The sequence below is a fragment of the Ursus americanus genome, chromosome 10 (assembly GCF_024610735.1).
Source record: "Ursus americanus isolate L20-20 chromosome 10, mUrsAme1.1.p, whole genome shotgun sequence".
Classification (NCBI taxonomy): Eukaryota; Metazoa; Chordata; class Mammalia; order Carnivora; family Ursidae; genus Ursus; species Ursus americanus.
The window spans coordinates 9990257-10003145 of record NC_142136.1 but is presented as its reverse complement, the minus strand read 5'-3'; the positions used below and the strand labels follow the sequence as shown (position 1 = coordinate 10003145).

Below are 12889 nucleotides of genomic sequence, written 5' to 3'. Positions count from 1 at the left end.
CTAGGGTCATTTGATCTTATTTCAACAATTTTAAGACTTACTATCTCCCCACCCCACCCCAACATAGTTTAACATTTCTAAATTTAGGTTGTATCTTGTAATGAAGGCATCAATTACAATCTTACATCTTACAATCCAAGGGTAATTAGTAGCACTTTTTCTTTCCTAAGGACTGTAAAGTGATGCCTCATCTTACCGCTGAGGACCTCATAGATTCAATCAAATATGGCAGATAGTCCTTTCACATATTATTTCTTTGTTTATTTAAATAAGAGCACATGCTCCCACTTTTGTTTGGTGCATACAAAACACCCACTTCTGAATTCAGTAAGTACAAATAATTGAGTGATAGGTGTTTTAAATGTTGTTTATTATAAGGAAATGTACAGGCGGATTGTTATCTAGTGTTAGAGAGTGATTTAGCGATATTTGGAGAAGGTGGTTGGGGTTTCTGTAATGTTTCATTGGTTTTATCATTTAAATTGGTGGAATATAGGCTCCAGTTTTCTGAAAATATGCTGAAATATATTTGCAGGAACAGATCAGATGCAGAAAATGAGGCATGCTTGTACGTGCCTTACAAGTCTAATCCACAAAATGGCCCAGACGTTCTCTGAGGACAGGGGCTCTGCTCCTTGCCTCTTCTCCTAGGGCAGTGAGCTCAATATAATAAGGGTTCCAATCAGTGTTTGCTGAATGCTTAAAGGCAAACTTGGAAACTGTACTTGGGTTTGAGAACATAACTCTCTCTTATATTTATATTATACTTATATCTTAAGTATCTTAAAATTTTAGCATCTTAAATTTATATTTAATTTATTAATTTAATTAATAGTTTAATACATTAGGCAAAACACTAGGTCAATAAAAGTAGTGGGCAATACTAGAAAGCCACAGCTGCAGTACTTTTGTCTTGAAAAAACAAGGTTTCTCGGTTTGGTTTGTTGTAGATACTTCTATAAACTAGGTATTATTAGATCACCTTACCTTAAGCATTAGGTATGATTTCAGATGTACCATAACTTTGCTAAACCAGGCCAGGTATAATTTTAGAGCTTTGCATATGCTGATGAGCAACAATACACTGATTTGCTTCTATAAACCTTTCATATGGATCAACACAGTTTTATGCATGGAAAACACTCTTTCAAAAATAAAAGACCAGCATTGCCCAAATCTCTGACATCCGTGTTCACTGACACACACAGTCTTCCAACAGAAGTCATATGACATACTGGTGTTACTCATGAATAACGAAGTCTGACTGCTCCTCAGAAATATGTTGGTTGGAAATCATTGCATATAATAGGATTTCCAACCAAAATATGTGTACAGCTCTGTTACAATGTGAAAGCTTATTAAGAAAAGTGTAACCTGGGGCGCCTGGGTGGCACAGCGGTTGGGCGTCTGCCTTCGGCTCAGGGCGTGATCCCGGCATTATGGGATCGAGCCCCACATCAGGCTCCTCCGCTATGAGCCTGCTTCTTCCTCTCCCACTCCCCCTGCTTGTGTTCCCTCTCTCGCTGGCTGTATCTATCTCTGTCGAATAAATAAGTAAAAAAATCTTAAAAAAAAAAAAAAAGACAAGTGTAACCTGATGCTTGAAAGAGAACATGATATGCACCTATATAGTCATGATGACCCTATATATGTGTGGGAAAACACGAGCATAAGTCCTATACGTGAACAAACACAGCACATATTTGCAAATTTTCTGCATAAAGACACTAAAAAATTGAGTGAGAGGTAACTGTAGTGCCATTGGGAAATGAATTAAGGTAGAAAAAGTATGGAAATATTTTATGAAAAAATAAGCTTTTTGGAAGACAGGTGCTTACTAAAAGCTTAAAAATATATAATAGGGTTAACTGATGAGAGCATAGTAATTCAAACTTGAGTAACTTGAGGTCCTCTAAAAAAATGATCATACAGCCCCTATACAGGCCGATGTATTTTATTATGGAGTAACTTAAACACCTACGTTTTTCTCATGCAACTGTAAACCAAAGAAATTCATAACTACAAAAATATGGAGTCAATAGAATTTAAATTATCAACAAAAATGAATTGTAACAGGTAATATTTTGCTAAAACTGAGTCTTTATTTATTTATTTGACAGAAAGAGAAAGCACAAGCAGGCAGAGTAGCAGGTAGAGAGAGAGGGAGAAGCAGGTTCCCTGCCAAGCAAGGAGCCCGATGTGGGACTCGATCCCAAGACCCTGGGATCATAACCTGAGCCAAAGGTAGTTGCTTAACCAACTGAGCCACCCAGGTGCTCCTAAAACTTAAGTCTCTATGAAAAGTTTAAGATTTGTTTCCAGCTTTAGTATATAATCCAAAGTTGTAAATTGTACATATTTAAGGCATACAACTCAGTTGTTGACATATGTTTACAACTCAACAGCAAAAACAAACAAGCAAATAACCTGATTTTTTAAACCTGAATAGACATTTCGCTAAAAAAGATATACAGATGGCCAACAGGTATATGAAAAGGTCCTCCACTTCACTAACAATCAGGAAAATGAAAATCAAAACCACAATAAGATATCACTTCACACATGTTAGGATTTAACCAAAAGACAACAGATAACAAGTGTCGTTGAGGATGTGGAGAAAAGGGAACCTTTGTGCACTGTTGCAGGGAATGGAAATTGGTGCAGCAATTATAAAAAACATTACGGAGGTTCCTGAAAAAATTAAAAACAGAACTACCTTATAATTTAAAATCCCACTTTTAAGTACATATCCAAAGGAAAGTAAGTTAAAATTTAAATACAAGAATGTAACCTCAAATCCAACATACTCTTTAGCCTGCATCTGTTATAACATGCATGTTTGCAGAAATGTATGTTACAAAAATGAGAATAAAGTCATGACTTTGGACAGTGGGGACCTCGAGGGTGAAAATTCAGTGAGATGTTAAATGTAAAGCTTGGTTCAAGATAATCAGACTCCCTATTTAACCATATTTAACCCAAATCTCAGCTAGCATTTAAACACTGAATACCAGTTTTAATGAGATATGGGGCTGTAATGGTTACTTCCAGATAATGTTAGCAAGGCAGTATTACTAAAATCTGCATTATATTTGTGTTTAATCCACTATTCCTAAATGAAAAACAGAAAGACTGTATTTGATGTTCATTTTCCATTTTCAATTCTTACAGATTGAAAATTAAAGCAACACTTTTAGTTTTAGTCAACAGCTCATCATCCAAATATTGAAGGAAGTCAGAAAATACTGGGCATGACTCACTAAAAGGGTTTCGAAAACAACCTGGTCATAAATCAAATATTTTCTTATCTAATGATTGCTTTGACTTTTAATATTTGAACTATTAAAACCTCTGTTCATTTGGTGCTCAGTTCACTTGGCATGAATATATTAAGTCCACCTCTGTTCTTTTTATCATTAGACTGTGACATTGCGATGATAACTGTCATCTTCATCAATGTGGAAGCCAAGTCTTAATTTATTAAATAACTTCAGAAACAAAACTTTTATTCTAGAAAACGTCATGCTTTTGTTCCTCCAAGTTGGAATCTCAAAGAAATCAGCACATGGTGATTTTAATCCCAAAGAAAATTCAGAGATTGCCATTGCCTGAATGACCAACATACGCGAGCGCCAGGGTCATCCAAGGCCCTCTGGGGAATCACAGAATTCAAAACAGGGATAGGCTGTACTGGGAGTGAAGTTACAGTGGCATAAAGGATACCTCTAGCGCCCTTGCAAGACCACTTTCCCCCCAAGTTGACCTCCTGGTTTTGCTACCAACTTTGGGGACCTCAACATACCCAAACCTAAGCTCAGAGTATCTGGCCTAGCAACTCTGTGAAAGACCCAGATGATCTTCAGATCACATTGACATCCACTGGGTGAGGCATGGCAGGTGCTCACTGCTCCCATAAGCCAACAACTTTTGCTAATGGGCTGTGGATCGCATATTATAGATGTATTATTGGTCCATGCTTACTGTACCCACAATAGGCTCTTGATGATTCTCTGAGCTAACTGGTTTCTTAATAAATGCATTAAGATTGCTGTGGCTTTGATGATTCCTTTCAAGTTCAACTCCTTTACTGAACTGAATTCCTCTTTTGTATTTCTACCCCATTTTTCTGTGAGTTACCGCACAAACTTCAGAAAGCTTTTTTCAAAGCTTCTTACAAGATCTGACAATAGCAGCTGGCTGGTCCAGTGGCTAGCTGAAACTAATGCTGCAGGGAGTTCAACAGTGTGCCCCCAAAATCCATGCCCACTCAAAACCTCAGAATGTGACCTTATGTGGAAGTAAGTTCTTTCAATGATGTAATTAATTAAGATGAGGTCATACCGAATTAGGATGAGCCCTAAATCCAATGACTAATGTCTTAAAAAAAAGAGGAAAGGACACACAGAGGCACATGGAAGGAAGAAGTCCACATGAAGACGGGAGCAGAGACCGGAGCAACGCAGCTACAAGCTAAGGAATGTCAAAAACCACCCAGGGCCACCCAAAGTGAGGAAGAGCAAGGAGGGTGTTTCCCCTAGAATCTTCAGAAAGATCATGGTCCTGCCGACATTCTGGTTTTGGACTTGTGGCCTCCAGAACTGTGAGACAATACATTTCTGTTGTTTTAAGCCACCAAGTTTGTTGTCGTTAGTTATGCAAGAAGTAGGAAACTAATACAAACTCCAAAGTACTTGTGAGCTCTTCTGAGTTTATTTCTTTAAAGGCCACTATGACAATGAAATCAAAGGAGAGAAGCCAAGCAAAAACAAACTCTTTGAGAGGTGTCCTTGGAGAATTAATAGAATGCATCTGTAGACAAGCTTCCAGCCTCACTCCTGTCCTTTATCTCTTCACCATCAGGTGCATCAAACTGCATTTCCCCCATGACTTCTCCAGATCCTAATGTAACCTGCCCCATCTGGTATTCACTCTCAGAACCGTGAACATTGACTTCGGAGGACAAAGAGAGAACCTGGGGCAATGTTCAGAATGTCAGCAGTGATGGTGTGTGGACCAGACCTTTCCCAGGTGTGACCTGAGCTGAGGTCATTGCTGCCCTGAGTGCAGAGCTCCCTGGAGTATTGGTTTTAAGCTTGATCTTCTAGTGTCTCATTCACTCATTATACTTAGGACACCTCCCACCACTTACTTAAAAAAAAAAAAAAAAAGACAGTCAGAATTTGTTTCTTTTGCCATACAGTAGGCAGTTGTGTCTAACACAAAGTAAACGCTAAATAAACTACTACAAAGGTTAAGCAGTTGACTTCAATTTGGGTAAGATCATTATGGTAGTTTTTTCTAATCTCCCAAATTTCCTAAGAAAATAAAGCAAGTGAGATAACACAGAAAAACATATCCATCGACATAGTCTTGAATAAAATTAACTGACAATGTATTCCAAAATAAAGGCCAAACTATTGACAATATCAACACCTACTCAAGACCCCAGCTTGGGGAGGCTGTAGAGGGACACGTGCAGGGAAGTTCTGCTGATTCAAGAATTTCATAGCACCAAAACCACTAACAAATACTAGTGAAACATTTAGTGGAAGTCTCATAAAGTGAACCTAGGAATAAATGGCAAAATTCCTAGAAATGCAACACAGCAGTTTATCAATGGCAGGTGAATGCGAAACAAAAGAACAAAACAAAAATAAGTTACAAAGACAAAATGCCCATCAAAGGCTAAAGAAAGATCAGAGGTAACAGAACATCCTAATCTCCCAAGTGGACTTAATAAAAACGCCTTTCTGGGAGACCAGAGACCCAAGCTAAAGAAAACTCCTGGAGTAGAATCCAATTGGCTAGGGAAGGGACATGAGGGACAAAGGACAGCAAGGATTAGATAAGAGGACTAGCAGCCCAGAAGAGGCAGAGCTCAGACCTGGGATAGTCACTATACAGAGAAGCTATACATTTTATACTTCATGGTAAAGAGTGGAAGGAACCCTCAAACTGATAATATATGGAAGCTACTCTACCCATTAAGCAGGAGAAACTCCAATTTCAAATGAGCAATAGCAGGAAAGATAACAGAACAAAAGGATTATGACCAAGTCCTTATAAATATATTCTAAGTGTATTTATGATTATATTATAAATACATGATCAAGTCCATATACATTATAAATGAATGAAAAAATGTATAAAAATATAAGACACACAAAGAATAAACATACAAAGCAGATAAAAACTGTAGTAGAATATAACTAAGTGATCAAAAGAAATAAAAAAAAAATAGGTGCTACAAAAGTACCCCAAAACTGGAAACAAGGAAGCACAGAAATCAGGTCTAAATAATAGGAGACAGTGAAAAAAGACAGAAAAGCATTCAGGAAATAATCAGAATTAGAAAGAAATGAAAAAAAATCAATTTAGAAAGAGAAGTAAACTCAAAGGAACACAAGATTGAATAGACAGCATGGGGAGTACAGAAAGGGAGACAGAACACAGAAAAGATAAAAATGAAAAAAAACAACAACACATAAAGAAAATGATGGAAATTAGTAACCAAAACATGATCTGGTGTAACTGGAATATAAAAGAAATCCTGAAGACAGAATGGAATAAAATAAATATCCTGTGATGTACCTATTCCCTTAACAGTCAACAAAAGACACATTCTCATAGCTCTACTGAGTTCAAATAAAGGGAAAGACTCTCAGTATTTAAGAGAAAGATCAAATCACAAAGAAGGAAAAAACCTTCTCACAGCCACACTTATACCAGAAGCAATGACATAACATATTTAAGAATCTCAAGTAATAAAAATGTGAAACACCTTCAAAAATCTAGAAATAGACCCAAAAAAGTAAGCCAAATAAAGAAAGAAAAAAAAAGAAAGGTAAAAGCAAAAATTAATGAGTTAGAATGAATGAATAAACTAGTTCTTTTTAAAAATCAACAAGATAAGTAAACCAACTGTCTAATCTAAAACAAAATGAGGGGCACCTGGGTGGCTCAGTCAGTGAAGTGTCTGAGCTTCGACCTGACCTTCAGCTCAGGTCATGATCTCAGGGTCCTAGGATCGAGCTTGTCACTCTCCTTCTGTCCTATCATCCCCCCACACACTCATGCTCTCTCTCTCTGTCTCTCTCTCAAATAAATGAATACAATCTTAAAAAAGAAAAAACAAAATGAAAAACAAAATATTATAATAAACAATACTAGCCAACCCAGCCAAAATCTAACAAAAAATTCAAAATTCAGAGGACATATAAATCAGAAAAAATTAAAATTATTGTATGCAATCTTCTGTTAATAAATTAAACAAACTGAATAGTGGATAATTTCCTAAGAAAGCATACTTCACCAAACAGATCCCATAGACCAAGCAAGTCTGAACAGAACACTTTCCATAGAAGAAACATAAACAGAAAGGAGTCCAACCAAAAAAAAGCAGTAGGACCAGATGGTTTCATAGCAGATTTGTACCAAACTTTTTAAGTTAAAACAATTTAAAGCTTATTCAGACTATTTTAGAATAGGAGTATACACACATGGAAAATCTAATATCAAAACCTGACAAAGATTAGACAAAATTAAAATGAGGAATTTAATAGCAAATATCATCAAATAGCACATTAAACCAAAAGAAAACTGTGTCATGAACCCACTCAGTTTTTTACAGGAATGTAAGGATGGTTCAATATTAGGAAATCTACCCCATTACAAGAGCTAAAAAGAAAAATAATCGTTCAATAACATTTAAAAGCTATTCACGACACAACAGTCAAAAGCTGGAATTAATGTTTGTTCTCTTATCCTGATAAAATATACATACTTCAAACACTAATCCTTCAAATTATTTAATGAAGAAACATGAGAGAAGTTCTAAATAAGCCCAGGGCTGGACAAAGATGTTCACTGCCTCTGATACTATTTAAAATTGAGCTGACCCAATTAAATAAGTGAAAGCAACATCCGAATTGGAAATAAAAAGACAAATCTGTCTTTATTTTTATATACTGTGATGACATGGGAATACCAAAAGATTTCAACAATACAAGAATTTAGTAAATTTAGTAAAGTAGCGGGAAATAATATTGACATATAAAAATCAACAGCTTTCATTTAAAAGAATAACAGCAAGTTAAACTACTTAATAGAAGATAAGATCCCATAGTTAGAGTGAAAAGATGACAAAACATGCCAAAGCATAAATATAACAAAACAACGTGCAAAATGCATATAAGGAGACGTATAAACCACTCCCGTAAGACACAAGTGTGGACTTGATAGAATGGAAAGACAGCCTAGGATTTGGAATAGAAAGAGGTGTGTATGGCCTGAATAACCATGAGTGAAGATAATGATAAACAGGTAGAAAATAAATGTAATTTACACCACAAAGCTCTAATATTCCCAACACAGTACCCAAAACTTGAATGAAAAATTATAACTTGAAAATGGCCTTTGTATACAATCAGGCTCAACCTCACTCTCAAAAGGGAAATTCAAATTAAAACTACACTGAGTTACCATTTCTCACTCATCAGATTGGCAAATATCCAAAAGTTTTACAAGCTATTTTGTGGCGACCACTTGGGGAAAGAGGCACCTGTGTACATCGCTGGTCAAAGTCGAAATGGCTTAGGGAATATGGAGTATATAGAAACTAAAAAGGGAACCACCAGGAAGCAATTAGCCATATTTAGAGTGCAGAATGTTCTACAAGACTCATTTTTCCAATGGATTGACAACACAATTTTTTTTTTCAGGATATGCGGGGTTGAGAATTAAGGGGCATAGAGACTTAATTGAGACTTAAAAATAGAACAAATATACTTTGTGAAGCTTGTTTGAGTCCTGATTCAAAGAAGCTAACTTATTATAAAAGGAAATGTTTGAGACAATTGGGGAAATACGTCTATGACTTGGGTACTGGCATACATTAAAAAATTGTTGATTTTGATAGATGCAATCATGGCATTATGGTTATATTAAAAAGAAAGTTTCTCAGCCAGTAATGCATAAGGAGTTACTTCTGAAATGACCTGATTTCTCAGATTTGCTTTAAAAGGAAAAGAACTGGCCAAATATTGATAACTGTTGATATTGAGTTATAGGGATTCATGACAACTATAATCTCTACTTTTGTGTAAACTTAAAATTTTCCACAAAAAGGTTTTCAAAAGGTTAAAAATGAAAAAGAGTAAGGCGCTGACTGTGACCCCTCTCTTTTAAGGAGAATACACAATGAATTATGTATAAAGAGATGCACTGACCCATAAGTAATTTCATGTTATGCATCATCTCATTAGATTCTTAAAATCCTAGTACAAAATAAGGCCTTTTCCACCAAAATTATGTAACTGGAGATGCTGATACAGCCGGTAAAGGAAAGAGCTAAGGTTTGAGTCAAATCTGTCATTTGAAACCCTTAGGTCCCTTCTGCTATTTCCTTATACCATGGGCTCCCTAAATAGCACAATTTCAAACACTTCAGAGAGACAGTGTCATCAGTACCTACTTTTATCCTCTGTGTGAAGGTTAGTAATATATAGCAGGAATATTCTCTTTTCTTCTTTTGGTTTTTCCTTCTTTTCCTTGTTCTTTTATTTATTTCTTGTCTCCCAATGGAGCCACTAGCATGCCACACTTTCCTTTTCTCAGACTCCTGCTTTCGGCCTCATGCCCTTTCTTTTCACCCCTTTATATCTTCAGAACACTTCTGGTTAATGACACCCCCAATGTCGTCACATGGTAACGTCATCATGTAACATTTATTCGGCATCCCATAAATCCACAGGCGCCACCCTTGGGCTAGTCGCTGTGCCAGGCCATGGGCTCACCCATAGGGGGCATAATCAACCCCACTCCGGCCATCAAGCCGCCAGTCGGACTGTCTCTCTCCTTCCTGGATATCCCAAGGCTTTGCGTCTTACACAATTTATTTCACTTTTTAAATATTCTTATGCATCATATTTTCACCAATCTCTGGACTTATGCCCTAGTTGTAAAAACTTCAGTGTGGATAAGGAGATGTTTTGTTTGATTGAAATTAATCTGAAAATATTATTAAACTGACTTAGATTTTCAATGCATTTTGATTCTACAACACTCACCTTGACAATACCCCGGATGTGCATTTTTGCTATCATCTCTGCCGTGTAGAGAAACATCAGCAAAGTATCCAGCGTAAAAGTCACATACTGAAGAGGGGGGTAGTGTTCGAACGTCATGGGCGTGTTCATGCAGACGGAAATGACGCTGATGATGGCACAGATACGCAGCAAAGAGTGAACCCACTGCAAAAACGGTCCAAAGTTATCAGCAGACACCGTAACGTGAGATCTTAAACTTGTGTTATTATAAACCACACTATTGGAAAATAGGATCTCTTGATTACAATATTTCACTGGCACAGAGAAGAGAGAGTAGGAAACTCATGTCTGTTAAGTGCATACAATGTGCGAAATATTTTCACATATTTTACATCATTTCATTCTGAAAGCAGCCTAATTTCCACATGCACACATGAAGACAGAAAGGTTAAGAGACTTGTCTGTGCTCCTGCAGTTAACGAGAGCCAAGGGCTTGTTGTGAACCGGGCTGGCTACCTCAGTGCCTCTGACCTTTCCAAGGCATCGGGCCTCAACATAAGGAGATTCCGATCCCATTAAAACATGGGTCAGTACCTTACTCACGTAGAAACGTGATGTCCTATCACTTTTATACTTTTTATATACTATGAGCACCTGGAATTGGAGACTTATATTTTACTTACCGTAACTTCCCTGGTAGCTAGCACAGGGGCCTGTCCTCCGGGACTGCCAATGTTTTTAAAAATGACTTGGTACACAGCACTTCCATGTGTTGGGTTTTCTTTCCATTTGTATCTTATATGTAACATTCTTATATAAAAAAATATATTTTAAAATCTGACCTCATCCTACATGTTCAAAAGATAATAAATGGACTTTCCTCTCTATTTAAAGAAACTTTTGTACAAATTTAGCCCTGGTAGCTTTTCCAAAATTCCAAAAAGTCAGTTTCTGTGCAATTCTAGGAGTGCACATGTTGTTTAGAGATCTTCCTCAACTTCAACATAAAGATGTAAAAATAAAGAGATAAACATGTATACGCACATGTGTGTGCATGTACGTGTGTGTGTGTGTGTAGGAAATACGATCACTCACATATACTTTATTATAAAAACTAACACTTAGGCTATAAAATATTCATTGCCTCTGCATGCTACGCCCACACAATGAACATTACTAGTTAATTAATTAGTACGCATTCTTAAACATTATTTAAATGTGTTATTTATTGACGATGCTGGATATATCTGCAGTCATGTTAATCCTTTAATATTACACTCCACCCCCCCACCCCAGAAAAAGATGTCACAGTTTCATGGTAGATGTCTTCTCAGCTCTGCAAGCTAGCAAGCACCCATGATGAAAAATCGAAGATAGTCAGAACTGTGAGGAGACTCAGACGCTTGTAGGCTGGTGAATGGGTTATAATATTAATCTGACAGTTATAATATTTGCATGAAGACATAATGCCACTAATTCTATATCATGTAAGTCACTGATGACTCAATTCATTTTAAGGGTTGATGTACTTTTCATGCAATTTGGAAGCCCTTCAATAAATACCAGTGTGCAAATTTAGCCCCATCTGGATCTCCAACACAAAGGATCTAATTACACAAAAGAACTTCAAAAGATGGGTTCTTCCACAACAAACCTATTTTGAATTTAAAGAAAGAATCATAATTCAGCATTAATCATTTTAGTTCGTGCTTCCAAGGCTACATCTATAATGGTACCTTCCTCAGAGGTTCTCAGAAAGCCTGATATGTGGCAGACCCTAAGAAAAAGTTAGCGGATGCTTTCTTCTCCACCCTGTTCAATTTTCTAACCACGAATGGCAGACCTACTATGTGTAAGAAATTCTGTGGGGCTTTGGGGCCACACGTTTCTGTTAAACACGTTTCTGACTCATCCTTACTTAGCGGTCTGATATGCGTAACATCCATTTATACTTACATGCAATATACATTTTTACTCACATACAACTGTAAAACAGGGTAAGTGCAAAGAGAAGACGTTCGTTCTGTGTGTGGTGGAAAGGCTCAAATGAGGAACCCTTTCAGAGGCCGACAGGGGTGGGCTGACATCTGAGCCAGCCTTTAATGGGTCAGGAGGGCCTGACTCATCAGAGGCTGGGAAAGGCCTCCGGGCAGAGAAGCAACGTGAACTGGCTGGACATCTCGGAGGAGCAGAAAGACGCCGAGGAGGCTCAAGTAGCCAGCGGGCAGATCCAGGAAAGAACAGTTGCCCGGCAGTTAGAGCCAGAACAGAAAAAGCCTTCATGGTACAACGAGCACATTCTAATTTGAAATGGAGGTAAGAGAGATGTTTCAATGCCTGTAAATTGATGGGGGAAGTGAACAGAAATGGAAATGCAGGAAGAAATCGGAGCAGGCTGGACGTGTAGCCTGCAGAGCAGATGAGACGGAGAAGATGGGAAAGGGCAGGGAGCCCGGGCAGATGATCTTTATCCGGTCAAGGGAAAGACAATCAGTGCGAGGGGAACAGTTCATTCCCCTCCTTTGGCCTTGCCGGGAGCTCGGTACTGAAGGGGAGCCTACTCTCTGTGGTCTGGCCGAGCTTCCAAGCCCCGTGAACATGCCGTTCCACCTTCTGGCTGCTGCACTGTCTACTCGAGGGTCCCTGTACTAGATGTTCCCTCAAGTTCTCGTCAGCTTCGTTAGGCAGAGAAGGTGACGAAATTCTTCAGAGACACTACCCACTCTCTCATTAACCTCTGCTTTTACTCAACACTTGCAACTCGGAAGGCGACCTTTAACTCCAGACATTCGATTATCACCTCACACATTCACGCGTGCTGAGAACTCCAAGTGTGACGGAAC

General features: G+C 37.8%; 1 protein-coding gene across 3 annotated transcripts in view; it reads right to left on the bottom strand.

The window, feature by feature from the left end:
• Positions 1–12889, bottom strand: part of NALCN (sodium leak channel, non-selective) — a 307920-nt gene that overhangs the window by 278242 nt on the left and 16789 nt on the right. For all 3 annotated transcript variants that reach the window (XM_087865000.1, XM_045812791.2, XM_087864999.1), the window contains one exon: positions 10068–10250. In XM_087865000.1, the coding sequence (XP_087721126.1) occupies positions 10068–10250 (183 nt within the window). The remainder of the gene's footprint in view (positions 1–10067; positions 10251–12889) is intronic.